At 39.7% G+C, this 25554-nt stretch overlaps 3 protein-coding genes across 9 annotated transcripts in view; 2 read left to right on the forward strand and 1 right to left on the reverse strand.

Moving 5' to 3' along the window:
• Positions 1 to 457: 457 nt before the first annotated feature.
• On the forward strand, positions 458 to 6392 carry spata7 (spermatogenesis associated 7). 2 transcript variants are annotated; one of them, XM_067479130.1, is made up of 12 exons: positions 458 to 712; positions 1459 to 1521; positions 1646 to 1735; positions 1856 to 1903; positions 2514 to 2617; positions 2822 to 3279; positions 3389 to 3434; positions 3659 to 3780; positions 4096 to 4146; positions 4317 to 4394; positions 4498 to 4555; positions 4702 to 6392. In XM_067479130.1, exons 1-12 carry the CDS (start codon positions 670 to 672, stop codon positions 5302 to 5304), a joined length of 1764 nt encoding a protein of 587 aa, XP_067335231.1. In that variant the 5' UTR covers positions 458 to 669; the 3' UTR covers positions 5305 to 6392. The 2 variants fall into 2 exon arrangements, with proteins under 2 accessions (XP_067335231.1, XP_067335232.1); XM_067479131.1 differs by lacking the exon at positions 4096 to 4146.
• On the forward strand, positions 5534 to 21889 carry ptpn21 (protein tyrosine phosphatase non-receptor type 21). 4 transcript variants are annotated; one of them, XM_067479127.1, is made up of 21 exons: positions 5534 to 5622; positions 5775 to 5826; positions 7822 to 8107; positions 9535 to 9704; positions 10420 to 10517; positions 11741 to 11808; positions 11907 to 11977; positions 12161 to 12248; positions 12424 to 12512; positions 13029 to 13116; positions 13369 to 13448; positions 13588 to 13695; positions 14139 to 14199; positions 14353 to 14434; positions 14552 to 16080; positions 16840 to 16980; positions 17492 to 17707; positions 18451 to 18579; positions 18671 to 18905; positions 19054 to 19214; positions 19989 to 21889. In XM_067479127.1, exons 3-21 carry the CDS (start codon positions 7928 to 7930, stop codon positions 20115 to 20117), a joined length of 3723 nt encoding a protein of 1240 aa, XP_067335228.1. In that variant the 5' UTR covers positions 5534 to 5622; positions 5775 to 5826; positions 7822 to 7927; the 3' UTR covers positions 20118 to 21889. The 4 variants fall into 4 exon arrangements, with proteins under 4 accessions (XP_067335228.1, XP_067335229.1, XP_067335227.1 ...); XM_067479128.1 differs by lacking the exons at positions 5534 to 5622; positions 5775 to 5826 and adding an exon at positions 6746 to 7062 and having other exon boundaries at positions 16840 to 16941; XM_067479126.1 differs by lacking the exons at positions 5534 to 5622; positions 5775 to 5826 and adding an exon at positions 6751 to 7062.
• Positions 21890 to 22591: 702 nt separating this feature from the next.
• fam98b (family with sequence similarity 98 member B) overlaps positions 22592 to 25554 on the reverse strand; it is a 3538-nt gene continuing 575 nt past the window's right edge. For 2 of the 3 annotated variants that reach the window (XM_067479134.1, XM_067479132.1), the window contains exons 3-8: positions 25383 to 25511; positions 25116 to 25291; positions 24172 to 24252; positions 23817 to 23933; positions 23474 to 23641; positions 22592 to 23365 (exon numbers count right to left, since the gene is read on the reverse strand). In XM_067479134.1, the coding sequence (XP_067335235.1) occupies positions 23111 to 23365; positions 23474 to 23641; positions 23817 to 23933; positions 24172 to 24252; positions 25116 to 25291; positions 25383 to 25511 (926 nt within the window). In that variant the 3' untranslated portion in view covers positions 22592 to 23110. The remainder of the gene's footprint in view (positions 23366 to 23473; positions 23642 to 23816; positions 23934 to 24171; positions 24253 to 25115; positions 25292 to 25382; positions 25512 to 25554) is intronic. The other variant, XM_067479135.1, reaches the window with a different exon arrangement.

Genomic DNA, 25554 nt, shown 5'->3' on the forward strand with positions numbered 1-25554 from the left:
CCTTCATACACCCCCAAATACAAGACACTCTCAAATCTCCTTTATATAAAACCCATGGCATGTACAAGGGAATCCTGTTCTGAATTGGTAGGCACAGGAAGAGTGAGAACAACTCAGCCTGGCCTCAGCCTATTTTTCTGGTGTCTTTAGCACATGTGCTGAATAGGCCTTTGTGATCAAAGAAGGCTGGTAATTAGCAAAAACTGTGCCGGTGGATCTTGAGATATAATTTATGTCATACTGACAAATATTTTAGATAGGCCACTTACTTACTTAAGGGTAAATTCTATTCAAAATTATTGTTGCCATGTCTTTATTCGGATCGCTTTTCCTACTTAAGTTACAGGTGTATGGGTGTGCGTGCGTGTGTATGCGCGTGCGTGTGTGTTGGCATATGGAGGTGGGTGGTTTGTGGCGTGATCTTCCGTACTATGTTCCGTAAGAGCGTGATGACGAAGGCAGTCATAGCAACCAGTATGGCGACTGGGAAACGTTGCTTCGTCCTATAGCTGCTCACTAGCTAGTTATGTATTGTTACATTTATATTAGATTGATGTTATATTAAACTAATTTAATTGAACGGTGGAAAAATGGTAACAATGAAGTACACAGCCATTTCTGGATGTATCCAAGCTCTCTCGTTGCTGTCGCGGAATATTTCCTGGGAAAATGTGCTACAATGAGTGTATCATTATCATGGAGTCGAGAATAGGTATCTAAATGCTATTAGCGTTAGCTAGCTATGTGGCTAATGTTAGTTGGCAGAAGGTAGTGAATTCAAATTGTTCGCTTAGACGGAAAACTTAAGCTAAACTCGTTTTGACTGTGTACACACTTAGTAATTGAGACTCAGGCTTATTAGGATAAGGATCAGCCTTTTACTTGCATCGTCTTCCTCAAAACATAAAATTGAAATTGCAAACCAAGACAATAAGTATCGTGTCATACGATGCTCAAGATTACGCCACATTATGTTAGATTAGCTAGATTATTGTGACATATAAAATTCATAGCAACAATTCTGTTTATTCTTTGTCGAAGATTAATATTTTCACTTATCATACATATTAAGTACAAGAGCTAGTACAGAGCTGTGATAAACAAATGCGTAATTTAAAGGACTGCAATATTTTTGAAAACTGATCAATCAATTAAATGGCGTTTATATTATTTCATTTTGAAAAACGTATGTAACCTCTGAAGATATTTAGTTTAGTCGATACGTGCTCTAACAATGCTAACGTTACCCAAACAAATTATCATTGACTAAAGATGATAATCTTCAGATCCCCATTTTAGAATTATGTAAAATGTAAATCTAATAAATTTTCACATTTGAGAAGCCATATCCACGTAATCATTGGAACTATATTGTGTTTAGAAGTCAAGAATTAAATGTCAGTCTCAAATTCCTAGGGAGTCACATGTTCACAATTCAGAATATTATCTTCATTTTAGGGAGTGTATCATCTGGACTGGGGAGCAACGCTGGAATGAGAGGACAGACTTTGAAAAGTAGTCGTGAGTATTAATACGTGCTAATATTTTCACCAGAAATAATGGTTAGTTATTGGTTATTCTTTGATAAGAAACCTTAATTTTACAGTATTGCTGCTGTTGCTTTCTGTCTTTCTGTTGTTTTCAGCTTTCTGCCCTCCCTCCACCAGCAAGTTAAAACAATCCATCATTAAAGACCACATGGTGTCTCATTACAAAAAGGTTTATTCAGCTAAAGGTGAGTGACATAGAATATACGATACACTTATAATGTTGTGCTTAAACAAGTTGTGTTGTTATTTAATAAAGTAATTAATATCTAGATTTATTGTAATCTTATGCTTATGCTCTTTTACAGCTGCCATTGATACCTCAGTACCGAAAAGCTTAATTCATAGTGTAAAGTGTAAGTAACCAAGGTACCAATATAAATTAAGATATTCTATTTAAAAATGTAAACACTGTCAAAAAATAGACCGGTTTATACTTTATTTTGTTAATACATAATAGGTTTTGCCTCTTTAGCACAACCACAAAGTTTTTTTTAAGCAGAAATCTGCTCTCTAAATGTAGTCATCCAAACTAACATTTAGGTTTCAGGGCAGTCATTCATAATCGAAGATCAGAATGTTATTTTAAACTCACTACTTTGCAGATGTTCAGAACAAGCTGGCATGTATCATATGACTAGCAAAGACCACCGACCACACACACAGTTCCTCAATAAGTAATAAAAAAAAATGTCGCTCTCATAATGTTTGAGCACTAGATGCTCAGTGATGGTCAAAAAATACATTAGATTTCACAATACATTTTAATAAAGTTTATAATGCAGTAAAGAGTGTAATGTGAAGGGATGTGGATACTATCTCAAGCAACTGTATATCAGTTTCAGATGATAAAAGAGTGCCTACAGTATATCTTTTAAAATGTTTTGACATTTAATTTCAGTGATAATGCAGAGTAGACTGTCTTTTGTGCCTATTAACCTTTTTTTCCCCCTTTTAATTTTACAGACAATGACCGGATTAGGCAGAGTCGCTTGAGGAAAGAGGATCGTCCTCAATCAGCCCATTCTCCCACACACAGGAATACTAGGGCCTCCTGTTCCTCAGCCCAGGTTAGAAATCACAGCAGAGTCCCTGATTCGTTTTCTCATTACTTTGAGTCCCGTTAATTTAGCCTATAGGAAATACTGTCTGTGTGACTTGTGGTATAAAGAAAACTTAACATTTAGAAGCAGATGTGAAACTAAAAATGCAAGGCCCACATTACTCTTTTTCAGTATGAACAGTGTCTGATTTAAAACATGTTTTTGCTTTAGAGTAGATTGACTGTGCAGTATGATGACAGCCCCTACCTCAGCTTGAGGAGTTCTATGGTCTCCAGCCCAAGCACTGCTTTTCATCCTAAAGAGAATTATTCATCTTATAAAGTCCATTCTCAATACCATTCTCTTCACAATCACCCAACATCACAAATAAAGTACAGGAACTCAGAGCATGCTTTGGACAGAAAGCAGTCAGCATGCTCACTGGAGGCATCAGGAGATCAGAATTGCTACAAGACTTTCCAGGACCCTGTGCAGAAGACATACAGTGGAGACCTGCTCCAAAAACACTCACAGCACTTTACCCAAGACAAACCTTTTACCCCTAAGACACTGAAATCCGATAAGTCTTCATACCTGTCAAAGTACCGCTACTACAGAGCACCACAAAGGAAACCAACCAAGGACAGCAGCAACTCGAGACTGGTGCGACAGGAGACCTATCACGGCAGGTATCTATCAGACATCTTATTGAGTCTCAGACAACTGCAGCAATTCACTCACCATGTTCTTCATGTGTGTCTTGTATATTTTTAAGAAAGTATAATCTCTTTAATGCAGCACAAAAAAAAAGGAATACTCACAGGAATTTGATGAGCCAACTCAGGTAATATAGCATTAAATTGATTCAACATTAAATCAGAGTAACATCTGTGACCTGCCAACCTAGCTTATTTGTGGCTTAGGGTCAGTAATACTTGTTGTTCCCATAAAAAATAAATGACAATAAAAGTCAAGTGTTTATAGCCACAGTTTGCACAAGCTATAGTATGAAACATTCTTGGCAATAATGAATATCCCCTTACATATTCCAACCTTTATGTTTTCCAGGGATTTGTTTCAGAGATTGAATGGACTGAGAATGAGATGAATGGCATATATTTTTCAGCGTCAGGACAACACACTGGAGCAAACAAGAGCAGAGATCATTATTATTTTGATTCCTCATCCAGGTAACATTGTAAAGTAGAAATAGTACTTTTGTGGTATTTTATTTAAAATATTATGTGTTGTGTACTTTCTCTGTATAAGTCTAAACCAATTGGAGTTTCCAACATACTGTTATTGCTTTGTGTGCAGCTGTTGCATCTGTGACCAATCTTACATACTTTGGTGGTTTGGGACATTTCCCTTCACCCACCAAGTTGTGCATATTCACATATTTACGCATAGTATAGGCCCTTTTCATTTGTTTTGTTGGTCCTTGTTTAAAATGGAAAATCATGATAGAGGTTTTTAAATTAAATATTTGAAGTCTTGACTTCTAGGGTCCCACCAGAGACCGGGAAATCACCTATTATGATGAGTGTATCTGCAGAGTAAGTTTTCTTAGATAATGTCTTTTGACTGTACAGATTTTAAACAAGAATATAGAATGACTGCCATTATGGGTAGGATTTCAATGTGTAATGCTTCTCTGAATCTTACTAGCAATTTATATTGATGTTTTTCCTGTGAAATAATTTTTTTATCATCTGTTTCTCAACAGGGAAGAAGAATTAATGTACCTTGAATTTATTTCTGCTGTGACAGAAGATATCTTATCCAGACGATACTTCTCTGACAGGTTTGTTGACATTTCTTTGCCTTATTTGGATGACACTTTCTTGACTAGCTGTTTCTCCACCGAATCATTACTGTATACTGAAAGTATCGATCTCCTCTGCAAGGGTCTTGGACCTGGTGATAGACCGCCATATTGACTTGAATCGGCATCTGCTTGATGAAGTGAGTATATAACTTAATGCAGAATGATAAATATGTTGTGCAAGTTGTGTTAAAGTATCAGGGTTGACACTTTAAATAAATTCTTCAAAAGAAACGATGACTCCTGAAGTTTCTCTAATGCTTCCTACTGCATTGCTCGTTTTTAGGATAAAATGCGCCACCTTGTGGATGTGCTGCGTAAAGACTTTGAGAAGCCAATCAACAGGTCCACCTCCAGTACAGAGCTGGAAAAAAAGGAAAATTATTTGTTTAATACACTCCTCCCACATCTGGAATCAAAGGGTAAACAAGTGAACACCAAAACAGACAATGAGCAGCTCCCTTGTGCGTCACAGAGTAAACATTGTGATACACTAGATTACACTGATGTTTTATCAGGGCTTACAACCTTATGTTCTCCTGCTGCTTCACCAACTAAAACAAATGGAAAGGACAAGGAGGACACTACCTCTCCTTGGCTAAGCGAGCAAGTTACTGATAAAACAGGAATCAATGAAGAGGACTTCCATCAAAATCTTATTGGCACAAATGCAATAAGTAAAGAAAACATAATTGAAAACCAGAGTGTCACCACAGATGAAGGATCTCATCATCCTGAGCTCACATGTGTTGGACAGTCTATAGAGCTTGAGGATCTGGGAAGAAGTCTGTCAGAGTCACTTCATGTGTCCAACATGAACAACAACATGGAAACTGCTAATGGGCAACATATAAAAACAGATGCTTCTGTCAGTGATGATGACTTCTAGGTTTTTCCTGTATTCAGGTACTCAGTGTCAAGATCACTGGCTTTCAGCTTGTCCCTTTCCGGGGTCGCCACAGCGGAACATGTTCCGCACGTTGACTTGGCTTGTGTTTTTACGTTGGATGCCTTTCCTGCCGCAACCCTCCCATTTTATCCTGGCTTGGGACCGGCACCAACCTAGGCCTTGGTGACTGGTCGGGGAAACACATGGTGGGATGGGATTCAATTCCGCGGCCTTCTGCATCCCCACCAGATACCCTACCTTTTGATCTACCAGGCCCCCTACATTCAGGGATTCAGTGTGCGTAGTTTTTTCTGCCGAGTAAGTATTGTCCCAGAGAAAAATGTGATATTTAAACTTTATGAAATTCTTTGCATTGTATACGACCTTTTCATTTGTTTGTTGGTCCCTGTTTGAAATGGAAAATCATGATAGAAGTTTTAAAATTAAATATTTGAAGTCTTGACTTCTAGGGTCCCACCAGAGGCCGGGGAATCACCTTGTTATGATGAGTGTGTCTGCAGAGTAAGTTTTCTTTGATAATGTCTTTTGGCTACAGATTTCTGTAATTTTTAATTTGTAATTTGTTACAGAAAAAAAACTGGATGTTTACAATGTTTTTCCAAAAATTATGTGTTAAATTACGTTCTTTTTTTCTCTTTTTTTTTTTTTGGCAACAAAAGTAAATATGTTACACAAAAAAAGATTTTGTGATTATAAAAGAGACCTGAATGTTTCATGCTGGACATTGCAAAATGAGCAAATGTAGACCTGTAGTGACTGAGCTCTAAACTTTTTTTCTGAACTATTGTCTAATGGTAACTAACAAGTTAGTCAGAAATGTAAAGTCCAAAGCCCTACATTGATGTCAGCTGTATGGAGTTGATGGCATCCTTCTGTTTGAGCAGATTGTAGTGTGGGCCCAGTCAGTCATAATTATGATGTAGCTGCAGTATATATTTTGGCAGATCTAAATAACAGATCTTAAGAAATGTATCGTGTTTGATTGAACATATGCTTCTGACATGTAGCTTCTCTGAGTCGATGTCACCAAAAAGCGCCTACAACTGCAATAAATGATCTGTTATTCACACTCTTGTAGTCTTGCATGTAGCTATAGAGAGTTAAAAAACAGGTAGCAACAGCTCATTCACTACAGTCATTATTAATACATTTGATGATCATAACTTTGGTCGTTTTGCAAACGACCAAACCCTTTCGTCATTGTGCAAGATTCAGTCTTTCACAGCTGTCAGTCGATGTGAAGCGTAAACAGACATGTCAGCTGTCCCATTTCTGGCATTTTCACCGCTCGGCATTCCTGCCGTCTGATGTCATGGCTCAGAAAACCTCTGTGTATTCCTCCGCCGCAATGGTACTACGATGCATTTTAAGCGTCTGCTCGGGAGAATACGACTAACCATAGAGATCACGTGCATTTATAGCAGGGTTAAAGTGTATTCCAGGATAGCTGGGGAATCAGTTTACAGCTGAAGCCGAAATGTTAAAGCTATAGATCCGCGGATGTACACTGAATACACTTGTTGCTCTTCCAATCCCAGGAAGCGATGGGCGCATGGAACTTGAGCGTAGGACCAAGAGGCGTGGAGCACTACATTAGTTTTGATCTAGATATAAATTACACACAACACTGTTCAATACTGATAAATATATAAACAAAGTCAACCATTTGACCTTGATCGCGGAATCCCTCAGGACCGAATCCTAGCTGGACTACGAATTCGCACCTGGTGGCTAACGGTAACGTTAACTTTTTTTTTTTTTTCTTTTCTTCCCCGAATATTTACCGGCGACATGGCTTCCCAAGGGTGTCGTCTATTTGCTGGACATTAGCATGCTAGCATTGAGGGTAATTCGACAGTAGTAGGTGTAATCAATAAATGAGGTGGAGATACGTACATTGATAATATAAAGCAGCGAGTTAGCTTTAAAAAGTGCCAAAAGCTTGTGTGAATGTAGTAACAAATCAACAGAAGGTAGGTGTGTGTTTGTGTGTATATGTATTATTTGGGATCTGATTCGAGCTCCCTATTCGGCAGTTAAGGGGAAAGTTGAGGGGCACCCGAGTTTCATGTCCTTAATTCTTTAGTGTCCTTGGTAATTTAAACACGGAGGAGAGCTCGTTCTGTAACCTAACTTAGGTTTTCCTTAACTTAACTTCCTTAAATGCCAAGACGGGATCTGTGAATCGGACGCGAACTACATCTTTGTTAGAATTTGGGATGTGGTTGATGCTCGCTTGAGATGGGAAAAGGTATGAATTCGATCGTGACGTTAGCTTGCATCCTACGGTTATCTGTTTTTTGGGGGGTGCAGACTATTCACCGGAATGGGATTCATTTAACCACAAATGAATGTGGTTAAAATGAAGTATGACCACCAGTTGTGATTTATGCTTTCTTTGCTTTTGCTTTTTCAAGATTTCAGTTTATGCCAACTTTGCGTGTGTCGTTTCACATGTTGTATTTGTTCTGAGTCATTTCTTGTGTTGCCTTTCAGATTTGTTCGGGATGAAGATCACGCTTGCAACAATTTTTGAGGCGACAACGAGGAGAATCATTTCCCTGGACTAAGTGAAGGCGACCCTCTCGAAGAAGTGTGAAACATGCCCTTGCCATTTGGCTTAAAACTCAAAAGGACTCGGAGATATACGGTTTCAAGCAAGAGCTGTCTCGTCACCCGGATTCAGCAGCTCAATGGAGAGTTCGTTGAGTTTACACTTTCAGTGGAGAGCACCGGGCAGGAATGTTTGGAGGCAGTTGCACAGAGACTTGAGTTAAGAGAGGTATGCATATAGATTTCTAGAGACTACCCATCTCAGCAAGAGTGTTTTTGTTAATGTTAACCTCTGGTCACATTCCTGTTTCGAAATGGTGAGCAGAACAACAGAAACCAAAGTAACCAGTTTTTATTGTTTACTTATTTAATGAAACGGCTAAGACAGGGCTTAGTAATTAGCCAATTACATGTTTTCCATATTTATGTGCTTGCATGTGACTAGCAAAAATATGTATGTTTGTGAAATCCTCATTCAAACCAATGTGCCGGGTTTCACAGAGCATGAGTGTTGTGGTCAAGGAAAATATTTGGTCAAGAAAACCACAATTTTTGTCTACATTAGATCACTGTTTGCAATGACACCACCTGTAAGTCATGAACGGAAAGGGGTGTGGGCTTTACTGCTGTCCACCCAATTTCACATTAAAACAGTAAGACTGCTGATGTGATTTGATGTGGCACAGGAACTCCTATAATGCAGTCAGGCTTCATTTTCATTTGTCTTGTTAGTATTAATGCTAGCGGTGGGCCTGATTTATGAGGGAACTTTATTAGGACTAGTAGTGTTTGTTTTCATTGCTGAGGCAGCTTAGGTTCACTGTTGCAAATCACTTACTGATAATTTCATGGTTGTCCCACATGGGCGTTTTGAGGTCTGAGTTCAGCTTCAGCCTGTTGTTGGTTAAAATACAATGAAGGCCACAGTTTTGTTTATATTAGACTGTGGGCAATTTAGCTTAAATTACATTATGTGTCATAACCTTTTTTTTTGTTGTTGTTGTTTTATCCTCTTCATTCCTTTATTTTCTTTTTCTCATGGTTGGTAACCAGTGCTGTCTGCTGTAAAACACTTATGTTGGCAAGTTATTTTCTAGTTGTGGTTTGAGAGTGACTGCCAATAACAATAGGTCTCTTTCATCTAAATTATTCTCCACAAACAACTGGCCTATGGGGTTCGTGTTTTTACCAGTGTACATTGTGAGATGTTCAGACAGTCACAAGGCTAAGCAGGGAGTGTCAGCAGCCAATAACTGTGAAGTTTACAGCGGGGGGAACTTTCAGGTTTAGATACTGCATTTTACTCGTCGAATCAAAGCCTGTTTTTATAGAGCCCAAAGTTACAAATGTCATCAAATGACTTAAACATCTCTACAACATACAATATCCTCTGACCCTTGGAATGTAATACTGTATGGATTACAAAAGACCAGGTCATTAGTGTACTTCAAAATATTGTGATATTGATTTCTCAGTAGTCGCATAATATAGATCATCTTTAATATATAATAATTCTGGGAAAGTAAACTTGTCTTCTTGTTTTTTTTAATGAATAACAAAAACTGCGTTCTGGACATATTTACAGTCACGGTTGATTTTCCTCATTAACAGCACGTCAATGGTGTAATGTGTGTGCTTGTTTTCTTTGCTTCTTAGATAACATACTTCAGTCTGTGGTACTTCAACAAGCAAAACCAGCAGAGATGGATTGACTTGGAGAAGCCACTGAAAAAGCAGCTGGATAAGTATGGGCTGGAGCCCACGGTTTACTTTGGAGTCGTGTTTTACATACCCAGTGTCAACCAACTGCAACAGGAAATCACAAGGTGATATTTCCTTAATAGCACAAGATGTGTTGTTTGTGCCACTTAGCTTTGTAAACCATTTCTTTCAATACCACCAGTAAAGAAAACCAAAAAGTTTCGCTATGAAATGAGGACCAAACATTTACTGCGGCCACCTCCTCTGTTTTTTTGTGTGTTTGTTTTCTTTTTTCTGTAAATACAGTGTAAAGAAAAATTATTAGAATTATTTCGAACCAACTGGTTTCTGCTTTAAATGGTCACAGAATCTTTTTCAAATTCACAGGTGCAGATTGAAACAATGTGCTTGTTAATTATAATATTACCTTAAGATTTTACATTAAAAATTGCTGGCAAATTACCAATTTTAAATGGTAGAGGTCTTGTACACACTAGCAGATGTGTCATGTCAAAAGCAAACTTAAGTGTATTTGTTTTTTAGTTAAAATAGCTTTATTCTACACCTACAGTTCAGTTTTAGTCATTGCTAATACTTGAACAATAAAATACTGTTGGTTAATAGTTAAAATTGATTGTTTTGCTTATAAATGTAAATTGGATAGCCTGATTATATTTTAATAAAAACTTATGCAGAAAATTCCAAAGTCTTCACAAAATATGCTGCTGTATATGGGGGTGTTTTTCTATTCTGGTCGTTTTTACATAATTTAACAGAGTTGTTATATTTGATTGACTGCTTGTCTATTGCCTACTCAAGTAACCTTATCTAACTCCACAGATACCAGTATTATCTTCAGCTGAAGAAGGATGTTCTTGACGGAAAGATCTCGTGCTCTCTGGATCAAGCTATACGTTTAGCTAGCCTGGCAGTACAAGGTAAAATGAAACTGTGATGATGCCTCACAGTGAACAACCTGATGTGGTTTCAGCTATAAGTCCCCGGCAAAGTAAACACTGATCCAAACACAGAGCATCATTTCTGAAAAATATGTGTGCATTCAAAGCATAACTAGGACAGTGGCAAAACTATTGTTTTGAACCATGTTATTTTATCACACCCACATTCTGCGAGCCCCCTAGTACAAAGTCGTATTATGTACCTGAGCTAATGCATGTCCCGAATTGTCGGGAGGATTAAAGTGAGCAAATGTTCAAGTTGTCATGTCCCTCGTGCGCACGCTGACCATGCACTGAAATCAAGCGCAGTTTTTCCCTAGAGGACACTTCTTGGACGATCTCCCACTGTGTGCTACATGTGTATAAGCCCAGTCCAGGGCTTATTTCTCCTGACATTGTCTGGAGTTTGTGAAACAGGCTTCACAGTAGTGTATGTGAGACCTCTGTTCAGTCATGTAGAAACCAAGATTTTCATTATTCTTAAAAGGTAAAGCAATTAACACACACACAGTTGAACTAATGTGAAGTTAGTCAGTATTATTTGTGCACTTGTGTGTCTTTGTGGACACCCCATGTCTGAGCCCAAGCCCTGACATGTCCTCCTGCTTCTGCCTGGCCTGAAGAATCTCAAACGCTGCTGGCAGAGTTAAATCAGGCACTGCAACTTTCTGGCCTGGGTTTTGGCATAGCAGAGCTACTGAGATCACTTACTGTTGCAGCAGTGTTCAAATGACTGACCACTATGCAATATGTGTCTTGAAGATAAGTTTGTGAATCTTTGCAGCTGCCCTTGATATGTATTGACTCGTTTAGTTTTCATGCAAATGAAGTTGTGTAGCTCCTGTTTTGTTTCACAGGCAAAAATATCCTGAAGCGAGGGGCAGTTGTAGCTTTTGAGCATTGCTGATGCCTGAAATACTCAACATAGCTGTGAATATTGCTAGCAGGCAGTCTGAAGCTGGACACTTTTGGCCATAGTCAGACGCCATAGCAATACCCTTCCATAACAAACAGGGCTCCCTCTCCTGAAATTAGCCCATCCTTTCATCATAAATCATACATTCTGCAATTTTTTGTATGTCTATTTACATTGGACTAAATACAGAGGTTAACATGTTGAAGGGTTTATTTACAGAGCAGTTTTATGTGAAGGAGCCCTTGCTGTATTCACTCATTTAGTTCATCTATGTTTATGTTCACAGCTGACTTTGGAGACTTTAATCGATATGATACCCAGGAGTTTCTCCAGAAGTTTGTGCTCTTCCCGATGGTAAGCATTTTATTTTTCACACCCAACACATACAGTATCCTGTCTTCATTTGTGTTTTATGCCAACATCATATTGATTGTAACTAATTGTCTCTGCAGGACTCGATCCAGGATGAGCGGGTGCTGGAAGAAGCAACTCAGAAAGTGGCTCTTCTATATCAGTCTTTTAGGTAAATACGTTTATAATGCATCAGCCTGCCTGCTTGTGATGCAAACCCAAATCTTTCTTTTACATTATCTAGGCTAGTCTACTTCATTAATGTGTCATCGTCACCTAGCTTCACTTTCTGTATCTGTGGTGTGGAAAAACAATTGTCCCTTCTAATTTTTCTTGCTATTGTTGTCCTGGTCAGGGGTTTGTCAGCACCAGAGGCAGAGATGTTGTACATGCAGGAGGTGGAGAAAATGGAAGGCTATGGCCAAGAAAGCTATCAAGCCAAAGTAGGTCTACAAGGTCCACCCTGAAATCCCCAAAAGCCCAAACCTTAGAGATTCTTAGAGAACTGTATGCTATCACTCCTAATGCACTGCTTGAGCAAAGAGCTATTTATTGAAATTTTGGTCTGTTTTTTTTTTTTCTCACCTAAAAGGCTGTTCTGATCCTCTGTTCTTGTAGGACAGTACGGGCACAGATGTTACCCTGGGGTCCTGTCTCGATGGCATCTTTGTCAAGCACAAAAATGGGAGGCCACTCCTTTTATTTGGGTAAATCTAAAACTGAATAGGAGAATGCGTATTTGACTATAGTTGCATTGCCAAAAAAACCAGAAACATTCAATGTGAAGCAATTAATGAATTGCATAAAAACTTTTTAAGTTGGAAATCACAACTTGGAGCAGGATTTACATTGAATGCATCGATTCTGTTAGTATAGACTGAGGTGTGTTGCACAACTCACAGCTATGTTTAGGTGAGGTTCTCTACTGTAATGCTTCTTAATGCTCTCTAGACCAGAATGTGACCCAAGAGGTAGTGACTCAGGTAGACTGTGATAAATGATAAAGATTGTTTGAGTATCGTCTGTCAGTCAAGTGAGTAGGCAAGCATTCTTGCCCAAGACTGTATCTTCTACATAACATTTTGAGATATATTTTGATTAGATCCAGGTAGTCTGTTAATGTGTGTATTATGCTTTGTTAAAGTGGGCCACAGCCTACTTTGAGGTTTTAGTGACCAACATAACATTGTGTGTTTACCTTCTTTCTCTTTGTCACTGTGTAGGTGGAGTGAAATTAACAGCATGAGTCACAATAGGTCCTTCTTTGCCCTGGAGCTGGCTAACAGAGAGGAGAGTGTTCAGTTCCAGACAGTAAGTCTATGTTGCCATTACACCTTCTCTTTCCTCCCCATCCTCAGGGACATTGGAAATGGCCTTTGTGGTGAAGCTCAACATAAGCTAGTCTAAACTGTGTGTGTGGGTGTGTGGGCAGGACGGTAACTGACGGTATGAGTCATGTGAATATAAAAGCATGTGACACACATTTTGGAAATACCTAAGCAGTCATCAACACTGCACTGTGTCATCTTCTAATGATTTTCTTTTCTGTCCTCTCTTGTGCAGGAAGACATGGAAACCTCCAAATATGTGTGCCGGATGTGTTTGGCCAGACTCAAGTTCTATAAGATTAACAAGAGTAACCTGTTAGTGTTTTTTTTTTGTTGTTGTTGTTGTTAATGAGGCTAGCCTAGGTTCTGTCTCTTTGTTTTGTGTTGTCTTGTGCATGTGTGTCTGTCTTTGGTGTTCCTTCATTTCTGCCCCCTTCTCCTCCTCTCTCTTCAGAGAGGAATGTGACCCCCTGCCTTCTGAGGGCTCCCAGAAGTCCCTTCTCACTCTATCCTTTCCTCGTTTTCCAATGCTCTTACGTCCCTCTGTACCTTCTAATAAGGGGTGAGCCAAACTATCAGCCACCACCTACATTATATCAGTGAACCAGGTGCCAACATCAATCCCTTTGCAGTGGCCCTAGCCAACAATACCACGAGGTCTCTGTATTTGTAAATTACCCTTGTAGATATTAATTTTCATCTAACTAATAGGATCTTTATGTATTTAGTTTATCGTCTAAAGCTCTGTCAGGTCCAATAGTACTAGTATGTATTTTTCTGAATTACAGTCTATAATCCAGTGTCACTTATAGGCCTGTAGTTATTTACCATAGAAAACATTGGCATGTTTTTGAAAACAGGTCAAAATAATTAGTTTGTTGTGTTTTTTTTAATACACCAGGCTTGGTGGTAAACTGGAGAAGTAACTTGCACCGGACATTGTGTCTGCATTCTAGTAGTATTTGGTCAAGTCTGTTTTTTGACCAGCATATGTTTTCCCACCAGCCAAACCCAGCCCACAGTTGTCAATCCAGTCAGACGCCGATCTTCCACCAGAATATCTATGGTAATGTCCATGCCCCCTCTTAAACGCTTGTGTGATGGCCTGCTGCCTTTCTGTTTTGCTAAAACCTTCATATAGATAACAGTGTTTTACCACACAGCAAAGTTTATTTTCTCCTATGAGCTATAACTGAATCCTTCTTTTGTTGACGAACAGCCAAAGCCTCAAGCCTACATGATGCCCCCTCCACAGATGCACTACAATGGCCATTTTACAGAGCCTTACACATCATCACAGGGTAACTACTGTACTAGAAAACTTTTGCCTAAGAACTTAAAAATTATTTGAATGTGCATACAAAAATATTCTTGAATTATAATTCTATATCCATCTTGGGATGTCTTTACTCTCACAGACAACCTGTACATGAACAATCAGAATGGTTATTACTACCACTCTCAGACCAGCTTGGACTGCTCCCCTCTGGAGTACAGCAGTGGAGGGCGTTTGCGTAATGGCAGCGTCTACAGCGCCCACAGCACCAGCTCTCTAACAAATCCCCAGCACTACCTTCAGCCGTCACCTATGTCTTCCAACCCTTCCATCACTAGCGACATCACCAGGCCAGACTACATTCCCTCACATCGCCACAGCGCTCTCATCCCACCTTCCTACCGTGCCACTCCCGATTATGAGACAGTGATGCGTCAGAAGAACCGTGGAATGGGAGGAGGGATGGTTTTGTCTCAAGAGCACCGGCAGAGCCACTCCATGAGGAATCTCAACATTGGAAACTCGTATGCGTACAGCAGACCAGACCCTCTAGTTTACAGCCAACCGGAGATCAGAGGGGAGCATGGTGGAACAGTTCACCACCACCATTTTCCCTTCCATCTGGGCTCAAGCTTCCACAGCCCCTCCCCATACCCTTATCCTACAGAGCGGAGACCCGTAGTAGGCGCAGTTAGTGTCCCAGAGCTTACTAATGTCCAGTTACAACAAGCCCAGGAGTATCCAGCCCCCAACATCATGCGAACACAAGTGTACCGACCACCTCCACCCTACCCATACGCCCATCCCCGACCTGCTAACAGCACGCCTGACCTGTCGCGTCATTTGTACGTCAGCAGTAGCAACCCAGACCTGGTCATTATGCGGCGGGTGCATCACTCAGTCCAAACTTTCCAGGAGGACAGTCTACCCGTTGCTCACTCATTACAGGAGGTGTCCGAGCCTCTTTTCAGCGGACCCTCACAAAGAAACTCATACCATCCACAGAAGCGTAACTCTATTGAGATTGCTGGACTGGCTTATAGTCTCGAAGGAATGAGGGTCAAAGAACGTACGGTTTCCTCTTCAGCTGCGGAAACTGCTACGCCCACTCCTGTTCTGTGTGATGGTCGCTCTCAGGGATCTCAGCTCAATGTGTTTTTGGAACGTACAAAAACGGGTAACAGGGGAGACCTTAAGGATAACATGCAGTATGAACACACAAAATCCCTTTCAGATGCCACCATGCTGGTTCACAGTAGCGATGAGGAAGAGGAGTTTGAGGAAGATAGCGGACATCACACTCCGCTTTCTCAGGATGCAGCTGTAGGCATTGCTCCTGAGCAACAGGCACAACAGCATCACAGCTTGACATCGCTCTCTTCTCTGACGCCTCAGCAACACACTCCCACAGAGCCTCCTCCTGCGTATCCCATAGGCTCCTCTCTTGATCCTTCTATAGTGGGCTCCTTGACCTACAAGATGCACCCCCTGATCCAGGAGGATAAGCCTCTGTACCTACTGTCAGATTTTCGACAGCCCAGGATTATGCCCTCAGTATCGGAGGGAGACCTGAGTGGCCAAACCAAGCAGAAGAGTAAAACAGACATCAAAAAGAGGCCTGTGTCTGATGTGCCTTCTGGGAAGAAAACCATTGAAGGTTTGCCCCCTCCGGTGAGTCCTGTTCCCGAAGTTCTTTTTGGCTTTGAGACATTCATTAATGTATTCAGCTGGCTTCCCCGCCGTTTTCTGCTAGCTAGGAATGTTTTTTTCATACCACTCATTTCATTCTTAGCACTATGGGTCCAACTGACAAATATCGTCATAACTTAATCTACACTGTATTTTCTGAAGTCAGTGAAATGTCAAAAATAGTAGTGGTGTTTGCAAATGTTTAAATCCGCGAAAATAAATCTTTAATTTTCACCATATTATGACAAATAAAAGCATCAAATCTTCAACCATTTTGACGACCTAAAACCAAAATATTTACTGCATTTGTGATTGAAAAATAACTGGAACACTTAAAAAGCTAATAAAATAGCTGTTATTAGCACTTACAAGTTTCAGAAATTACATTCTTGGCAATGTCTTCACATTTGTCATAATGACATTTCATAATGTCATAAATGATTGTGATTTATGAAGCGAATTAGTTTTCAAATGGCATATGTACATGTCAATGTATTGCAAAACACTTGAGTATGCGTGTAGAAAGCATTAAAGATTATTTTTAGTAACACTGTCTGACGCAGACAAACATCGAAAGAATGTGATTGTACTACTTTGGAAAACCAGATAGGTGACATTCTGTGGAAAAACGCCAAGTGAGTCTGCGCGGTTCCTCCCTCTGTCTACTTACTTTCTCACTCGGAAGCTCACGCATATTAATCCTTCCCTGCTTTTCCTCTTTCTACTCACTTTTCCTATCAGGGCATGAGGAAAGGAGCAAGGTCAGAGGTGAAGAAGATGGGCCCTCTGAAGGTGGCCAAGCTCAATGGCCTGTCGGTGTCCAGGCAGCCAGTGCAGGACAAGGTGAAAGATGAGCCTGAACATGCCTCTAATGACGAGAGGGTAGGGCACTTCACATTTGTTGATTGTTGCTGGCGATATGCCTTTTGTAAAGGAAATGTAATGTATGTAAAGGACATAAGTAAAGTAGAAGATGTGTGAAAGTTTTTATATGCTGTTAAACCTTGTTATAAGTAGGATCATTTTCAGGGATTGCTGATTGTGTTTGTATTAGAATAGATTGAGAGGAAAAAGTACATAGTTTTTATTCATGACTTAAACACACACCTGAACTGTTCACCCTTGTTAATCTTGATGCTTGTTGCCTCGACAATGAAGAAAACAAAGGTGACAAATCAATTACTTATTCAGTTAAATAAGTTGTATTAAATATGAGAATTGAATGTTATGCCTCCTAAACTAATCTGAGGTAATTTTACTCAAAGTCACTATGTATATATTTCTATAGTAACAGAAAGTAAAACTAAACTGACAAATGAGCTGCTCACTGTATATCAGAATACGTCATAATAATTATGCCTTGTCTTTTTCTTTCCTTTTGGGTGTGTTACAGTGTAAAGTGCTAGAGCAGCATATGGAGAGGGGCGAGCTGTTAAAGGAGTATGAGAAAATTCCAAGACGTCCAGGAGGGGAATGTACCATTGCTCAGCTCCCAGAAAGTGGAGACAAAAACCGCTTCCAAGATGTCCTGCCTTATGACAAGAACCGAGTGGAGCTGGTCCCAACAAAAGAAAACAACACAGGATACATCAATGCATCTCATATTAGAGTAAGTTGTGCATAAATGTATCACGGCATCCACCTTTATGCACCACGTGATATTTGTCATCATTGAGGCTAAAGGTGACCCAGACTCAGTGAACACACTGAATTTGCATATTGTATTGATTTAAATTAAAAAAATATATTTTTTAAATATTTGTGTGTTAACAGTTTAATAAGCACCAAAATACATGACTGTACATGCTGAGATTTAAAACATTTGAATCAATAGGGAATAACAATTAACAATTACTGTGGTGAACTTTACAGGATAAGCAGAAAGGACAAAAAGAAGACAGAGTACAATATTAAATTACCAAAATTCAACACATTGTATTTACTGTTGGCTGGCTTTGGACTTCCTCTGCCTACTGCCACATGTGATGCAAAGCCCTGGCTAAGATGACCTCAATTGGATCATATTCTCAGACTAAACAATACAACTGTTCACAGGTTAAGGAGTAATAGTAGTGATGATGATAAACAGTGGCGTTTCCCTTTACTTCCTTAAAACTAATTACAATTTGGCATCTACCGAGTACATTGAGCATGTTAACCCTGGTAATGAGACGTGGATACCGCTCATGAGTAGCACACATGCTTTACAGAGAGAATTGCTTGGGCTGATGAGAGGCAACCCAAGCCTATAAGGACTTTCCTATTAAAACACATTACTCAACTGTGCTCAGAGTGATTTCTGCTTCCATGGCTGCTGACTTTAAACATTCTCTTTGTGTCTTGTCTCATTAGCTAACACTAGGTGGACAGGAGTGGAATTACATCGCCACGCAAGGTCCCATGTCGAACACATGTCAAGACTTCTGGCAGATGGTCTGGGAGCAGGGGGTCTCCATCATTGCTATGGTTACTGCAGAAGAGGTTAATTGGTTTTATTTTTACAGCTCCACCTTTGTTTTTCATATTATCATTACATAGACGTGGATCTTTCTCTGTCATTCTCTTCCTCCAGGAGGGCCACCGAGAGAAGAGCTACCGGTACTGGCCCCGACTTGGCTCGCGACACAACACGGTGACATACGGCCGCTTCAAAATCACCACACGATTCCGCACCGAGTCTGGCTGCTACGCCACCACAGGGCTAAAGATAAAGCACCTGCTGACTGGACACGAAAGGACTGTGTGGCACCTGCAGTACACAGACTGGCCTGACCACGGCTGTCCAGAGGACTTAAAAGGCTTCCTCAGTGAGTAGAATCTGTATCAGCAGATCCTTGTTCATCACGCTTTTATGATCAAATATATACCTGTAAGTGATCATTTTTGTAGGGAATGAAGGGAGCTAGTAAGCGTTTAGGTCTTAAAACTCTGTGTACCACTCCTGTTTGTTTCCAGCTTACTTGGAGGAGATCCAGTCCGTTAGGAGACATACAAACGGCATCAGTGACCCAAAGAACACCAACCTACCTGTGCTAGTTCACTGCAGTGCTGGAGTAGGACGGACTGGAGTGGTCATCCTGTCTGAGATCATGATAGCCTGTTTAGAGCACAATGAGGTAACTGTACCGTCAGTTTCTTTTTTTCTGTTTTTCCCCAATGGCAGTGTCAGTGGCCCGTTTAAGAAACTGACTTGGAACTGATGATGCTAAGATGTTATACTATAGTGCAGTTCTTAACCAACTGATCCGCTTTTCTAAAACTGTAACGATCATGTTCACTCTGAAATATTTGCATAAACTCTAGTACCATGAGAACTGTAATTGGGGAGCTCCAGCATTGCGGACAATCATGAGAAATGAATTATTAATTGATCAGTGTGTTACATGTCTACAGGTTCATGCAATTTTAAAGGAAAATGGTGATTAGAGGTATTGTTCACAGTGTTCAGTGTTTTAAAGATGCACAGCTGTGATGAACTCATAAACTGTAAAGATTGTTGAAAACGTGCCATTGAGCAGGTTAACAGCTCGTTTCCATAGTAACCAACCCAGAGTTAAACTTATCTGTTTTAGGATCTATTTTTACCGGGCATATACACAGATTCTAAACGCCGAGCCAGTGATAGCTGTCACTAAGAGTTTGCTTTGCAGCTCTGCCTGCAGAGCTCAATATATCACCCAGCTGCATTGCAGTAAAGTAGCTGAAGCAGTGTTTTTTTTTTTTTATTACCCCACATAAACGAATATTAAACAAATTAGAAGACAAATTGAGGTTGCAGGCTTCTTAATACTTTATGTAGCTCAGGTTACTGGTACAATATTAAAAAAAAGGCTTTACAAAACAAATCTGTCACACTACCATCTCTTATATTAAACATCTGTTTATTTCAGCCGCTGGACGTGCCAGAAGTCCTGACAAATCTGCGTCATCAGAGGATGATGGTAGTTCAGACTTTGTCTCAGTACGGTTTCATCTATAAGGTCCTCATTGAATACCTACGGAACTCGAGGCTGATCTGAGTGCAGGCATCCAGCCTGTCTTCATCCAACAGCAGACATCTGTAATTGCAGATGATTGTTGGAGTTTTCTTCAGGTTTATTCCAAACAGCACTGTGGTAATGCAGCTGTATAAATCTGTGTGTAAATGTAGCAGTTGGTATGAGGTGGATCCTGTTTTAGCCATGAATTATATCAGACACGGCTGAAGGCATGTGGTGTGGAAATACAAGAAAGATGCAAAGCTGCATGAAGGAGCATTAAGACTTAGGACCTGCCTCCAAACAGTATTAAATTGTTTTTTTTATACATACATTATTGCTTAATAAAGCTCAGCACTTTTACAGTACTTTGATGTACATGAAGAACCAATATTAAGCTGCATTTTAAAATCTTTATTATAAATATGTATCAAACACAGCTGATATATTTTCACTTGGCAAACAATGTTATAAGTGAGCATGTTTCAGATTGCTGTTTGTATTGATTCGGATAATGTTTAGTAAAGGAAGTGAACAAAAGTTCAGAAATATGAAGGTGTGACTATGGAGCCGAGTTTGGATAAAAGATTACATTTTGGAACTTGTAAAACACTGGATTGATGAGAAGTCAAAAATAATTTCACAGATTTAAAAAAAATCTGTAGTTGAGGAATGAAAAGAAAACTGTTTTTTGGGTTGAGAGTAGAACTGGAAATTAGATTTTTATACTATTTTTTTTTATTTTTTTTTTACCTTGAGAAATATTAAGGTTTTGATCTTTGGGTGCCTTTTGTGCAAGAACAAAATATTTTACGATTTTTCTTTCCAAGACAATGTGCCTTTTTACGTGTATTGTAAAGTTGTAAAGGTTTTTTGCATTACATGAAGTAGATTATTGCATTGATATGCCAGTTGATAGTAAAAAAACATGGTTTTAAACCATAATAATCATGAATTAAGCTCAAGCCCCTCAGATAGTTGAGCTTTTATTTAAATTTTAGGTGCACAAAACATTCTCTAATCTTGTTCTAATTAACGAGGAGGAACTGTAACAGTTATGCAGTGTGATGCATTTCAAGACCCTGCTGCTGGTTTAGGTGCTCAGCATCCTAGTAAAATTGCCATGCTTGTTTTCTCTGTGCTGAGAGGGGTCCTTCTGCAGAGACACTCATGCAGTTACAATTGTCCTCCTGACTATTAATCAACAATTTCACAATCACATTGACTGGAGCCAGGCAGAGCAATCCCTGTCCAATTCCTGCTGTATATTAGTTGGTATGTAAAGTTCAGCTGTTAAGTGAATCTGCACAGAAATTATGCTTGCAAGCACTGCAGAGTTTACATTAGGTCAAATATCTATTTAATTGTTCATTGCAGCTTTGCAAATGAAGGCAGCAACTTAATTTATTATGTGGGCAACATGAAGAATTTAGTTTTAACCTTGATGGTTTTTGTTGACAAGTTTTTGGTGTCAAAGACGCAGTGATCTTTAACTGAAGAAATATACATACTTTGTGTTTAGATGTGTTTTGGCTGGATCTTTGCGAGACCCAGGATTTGTTTCAAATTTTGTGGTTTTGGTTATGAGACCTTGAGTTTTAGTGTAGAGACGGAAAAGAGTGATGTTTGTGCTCAAGGTGCAACTGTTTTGTCCATGTACATGTATGTTGTTTATAATGTACACAATGTAAAATTCTGCTTTAATCAGTATTGGTCAATGTACAAACTGTATCTACAAATCAAAGGTCTGCCATCGGAAAAAAACAAAGTTAAGTAGAAAATTATTTTAGCCAAGAATAAATATGTGGAATAGCTTGGTCTGAGTTCAGTTTCAATCACTTGCTGTGTTTTATCCACCCATTATCCAGCACAGATCACCAGCTTCATCAGTCCCTGAGCTTTCACTTTCACCGTGCTGCTCTGGTGTGTTTTGTATACAGGTCTATTACACCACCTTGTGGTAGAAGTTAGTCAGTGGCTTTCTAATTTTGTAGATGGGACTATTTTGAGAGCTGTTAATTACATAAATAAAATAGGCCTGTTCATGATTAGACATTTTTTACTAAATAAAATCCAAGGTGAAAAGGATCACAGTAAGGACAGGTGCTACAGAAGGTTAACGGAAGTGAGTCGAGGACTGTCATTTTAATCGCTCGGAAAATGTGGATTTTAAAAAAGTATTCCTCTTTTTGACAGACTTTATCACATCATGGGACTGCTTGGTTTAGACAAAATAAACTTTCCTGTGTTTTCTTTAAATCGTCTTGGTCTGTGCTTGCTCTCTAGCAGGTAGCAACAGTGACTAAGATAACTCATCCTTCATTCTGTCCCTATACAGCTAACACTTAAATAGCAATTCTGTTTTGAACATATTTATTTTAGTCACATTTGAAAGTGTTGCTACATAACTCGAAACCTGCTTAAAGTTAGTTTGGAGTGTGGACACAGCTGCTACGTATTGTTGTCCATTGCACATGATTAGTTTTTCCCACTTCCTTTGAAATCAAAGCACAATGTAAAATTCTGCTTTAATCAGCATTGGTCAATGTACAAACTGTATCTACAAATCAAAAGTCTGCCATCAGAAAAAACTAACTTAAGTGTAGAAAATTATTTTAGCCGAGAATAAATACGTGGAATAGTTTGATTAATACTGTTACCATCCTCTCTTTCCTCCATTTCCACCATACCCCCCCACCCCATGTCCACCATAACTTTCTTGTCCACTGTGTCCTCCTTGGTTCCATCCACCTTCCCTCCAACCTCCCCCTCCTTGTCCCCGGCCTCCCTGTCCTCCTCTTCCACTTGTCTATTCTGCCAGGGTGGCATCTCAGGAGGTGGCGCTTCGATCTCTGAGGGACGACCCCCTCGGTCTGGCACTCTCTACGGCTTATGATTTCAATCCAAAACAAAACAGGCAATAAAAGTACAAATGACAGCAGACTAAATGCTGCCATTCTTACATCAGATTAAAACGTGTTTTCTTCCTCACAGAACCCACATCAGAAGTGGGAGAGGAGACATTTTTTTTTAAATTAATACTTATACCGTCCTCTCTTCCCTCCATGTCCACCATACCCCCCCTGTCCACTGTGTCCTCCTTGGTTCCATCCACCTCCCCTCCAACCTCCCCGGCCTCCCTGTCCTCCTCTTCCTCCTACCCATTCTTGTCCCCAGCCTCCTCGACCACCACCTCCATCTTGTCTTTTCTGCCAGGGTGGCATCTCAGGAGGTGGCGCTTCGATCTCTGAGGGACGACCCCCTCGGTCTGGCACTCTCCCCATCAGGATCTGTGAGAAAATAAATGGGAGGAAAATGATATTAACATTAATATTGAACTATTAATAAACTAATTAAGGGCATTTATTAAGAGGAAGGTGGAAAAAGCTGTTGTGTACCTTGTTGACAGCACAAGCAGACTTCTCCCTGCTGGCACCACTGCTAGTCTTCACTACATTGCAGATCTCCTCTCTGGCAGCCAGCAGATCCGCCATGTCCACTGTTGGCTGCGGCCTCAGAGTGTGTCTCTTAGGCTGGTAGGCCCTCGCCATGCTGTCCACCTTCACCTAACAAACAACATGCAGCTTCCGTGTCACTATTTAGGAATTTTATTTAAGAAAAATAAAGCGGTTGACAACATTTTAGGAAGCACAAAACTAAAACCAGCTTCCAAGTATTTTACATTACAAAGTATTTATATAAATATTAAATTCTATATGCTTAAGCTTAGTAAATACGTGCCTTGGCGCGGTCTGACCAACCAAACGACTGAACTGTGACATCGAGCCGCTTGATCAGCATCCTGCGTCGACACTCATATTCTGATGCCAGAACTGTGTTGATAGTTTGCAGCTTCTCCTGCAGAGAAAAAAAAAGTGAATGAGTGAAATTTAAAATGAATCAGTCCTACTGAAATTTTGTCCACCTCATTCATTTTATATAGGATGGACAAAGCATCAGAACTGCCAATATAATGCAATCCAGCAGATTTCATGGCAGAGCTGCCACAATAGATTGCAATACAGTGTACAGGCGTACCTAATGAAGTGGGCAACGGGTGTGATCTGGTAAAGTTCAAAGACATTCATTTACTTACCCATTGTTCATTGCTCAGAGATTTCTTCAGCACTGGGTTTCCAGCTGAGCCATTTGGTAGATCTTTTAGGACTTCTTCAACCTATAATGCAAAGAGAACAGAAAATATACGTACATTACTGCTAATGAATTATCCCAGGCTGAAATATATTAAGATACTAAGATGCAGCATTATGCAATTTGATTTTATTATACATGTCACAATCAAGAGTAAGAGTACAAATCAGTGACAGTACTAATATCTATTCATCCATCCTGTTCAGGGTCACCCAGGCTGGAACCAATTGCCAGCTGTCCCAGGGTGAGAGGCAGGGTATACTCTGTACAGGTCACCAGTCTATCTATGGCGCTAACACACGCAGACAGAAAACCATTCCCACTCACATTCACACCTACGGGAAATTTAAAGTTCCCAATTAAGCTAACATGCATGTCTTTGAACTGTGATATATAACCAGATTACACAGACTAAGCCCACAAAAGCCCATGGAGACCTCCACACAGAAAGGCCACAGTCAGAAAGGTTGATTCAAACCGGTGACCTATCTCTGAGGTGGCGAGGTGGGTTGTCCATTTAAGTACTAATACATTGTTTCTAAACTACAGGTGTGATTCAGTGCTTGCCTTGCAATCGGATGTATCACCCATTTAATTGTGGGTTGCGTTTAATTAAGTATAAAATAAAAGTTAATGTTTAAAAGAATTATATGTAACCGTTCCTGATTTATAAACAAATCCATTCAATTTGTCTGGTGCACATGATTGCAGAGACGTCAGCAGGGTCATATAAGAGTGTCAAATTCTCCATATTTGTAGTTGTATTACATTAATAACGTCACGTTCTAAACAAAAAGGATTATTAGTGGCATAATAATAAGGTAGAGATTAATTATTCTCACGGTTAAATTTTAATGGTCTGGATATAAATGCACCTCATTATCCCACCTTGTTTTGTACTTGAAAGAAGAGTTGTGCTGCACTCTGTCCTCTGGGCCCAGGCAGTTTTAGTGTCTCACAGATTAATAGAAGCTGCTGACACCCCAGACTCTCATCTTGTTGTTTATCAGAGACTTGTCTGCTCTTCACAATCTGAGCCGCCTGAAGCTCAGAGCTCAGAAACACTTTAAAAAAAAAGACACAAGGTTATATTATTAATTAAAACACTACAACATATTGGTAGCACAATAGCCAGGAAAAATATATATTACATACAGACTAATTTCAGATGATCCTTTGGATTTTGCATACTGCCCTTAAAAATTCCTGAAACAATCTCTTCATAAGGACAGTGCAGCTCCCTCAACAAACCACTCATCTCCACTTTAAAACTATCCACTTCGTCTGTTAGGAAGACAACCGAAACAGTTTAAATGAGATAATAACA

The sequence above is a fragment of the Channa argus genome, chromosome 16, assembly GCF_033026475.1.
Source record: "Channa argus isolate prfri chromosome 16, Channa argus male v1.0, whole genome shotgun sequence".
Classification (NCBI taxonomy): Eukaryota; Metazoa; Chordata; class Actinopteri; order Anabantiformes; family Channidae; genus Channa; species Channa argus.

Bases quoted from the DNA above. Each gene is read 5' to 3' on its own strand.
- spata7 (XM_067479130.1), top strand. From the start codon at position 670: ATGTGCTACAATGAGTGTATCATTATCATGGAGTCGAGAATAG. The intron at 2,618-2,821 runs GTTAGAAATCAC...TTTTTGCTTTAG, and splicing joins CCTCCTGTTCCTCAGCCCAG to AGTAGATTGACTGTGCAGTA. The intron at 4,395-4,497 runs GTTTGTTGACAT...CTCCTCTGCAAG, and splicing joins AGACGATACTTCTCTGACAG to GGTCTTGGACCTGGTGATAG.
- ptpn21 (XM_067479127.1), top strand. From the start codon at position 7,928: ATGCCCTTGCCATTTGGCTTAAAACTCAAAAGGACTCGGAGATATACG. The intron at 12,249-12,423 runs GTAGGTCTACAA...CTGTTCTTGTAG, and splicing joins AAGAAAGCTATCAAGCCAAA to GACAGTACGGGCACAGATGT. The intron at 19,215-19,988 runs GTAACTGTACCG...TGTTTATTTCAG, and splicing joins CCTGTTTAGAGCACAATGAG to CCGCTGGACGTGCCAGAAGT.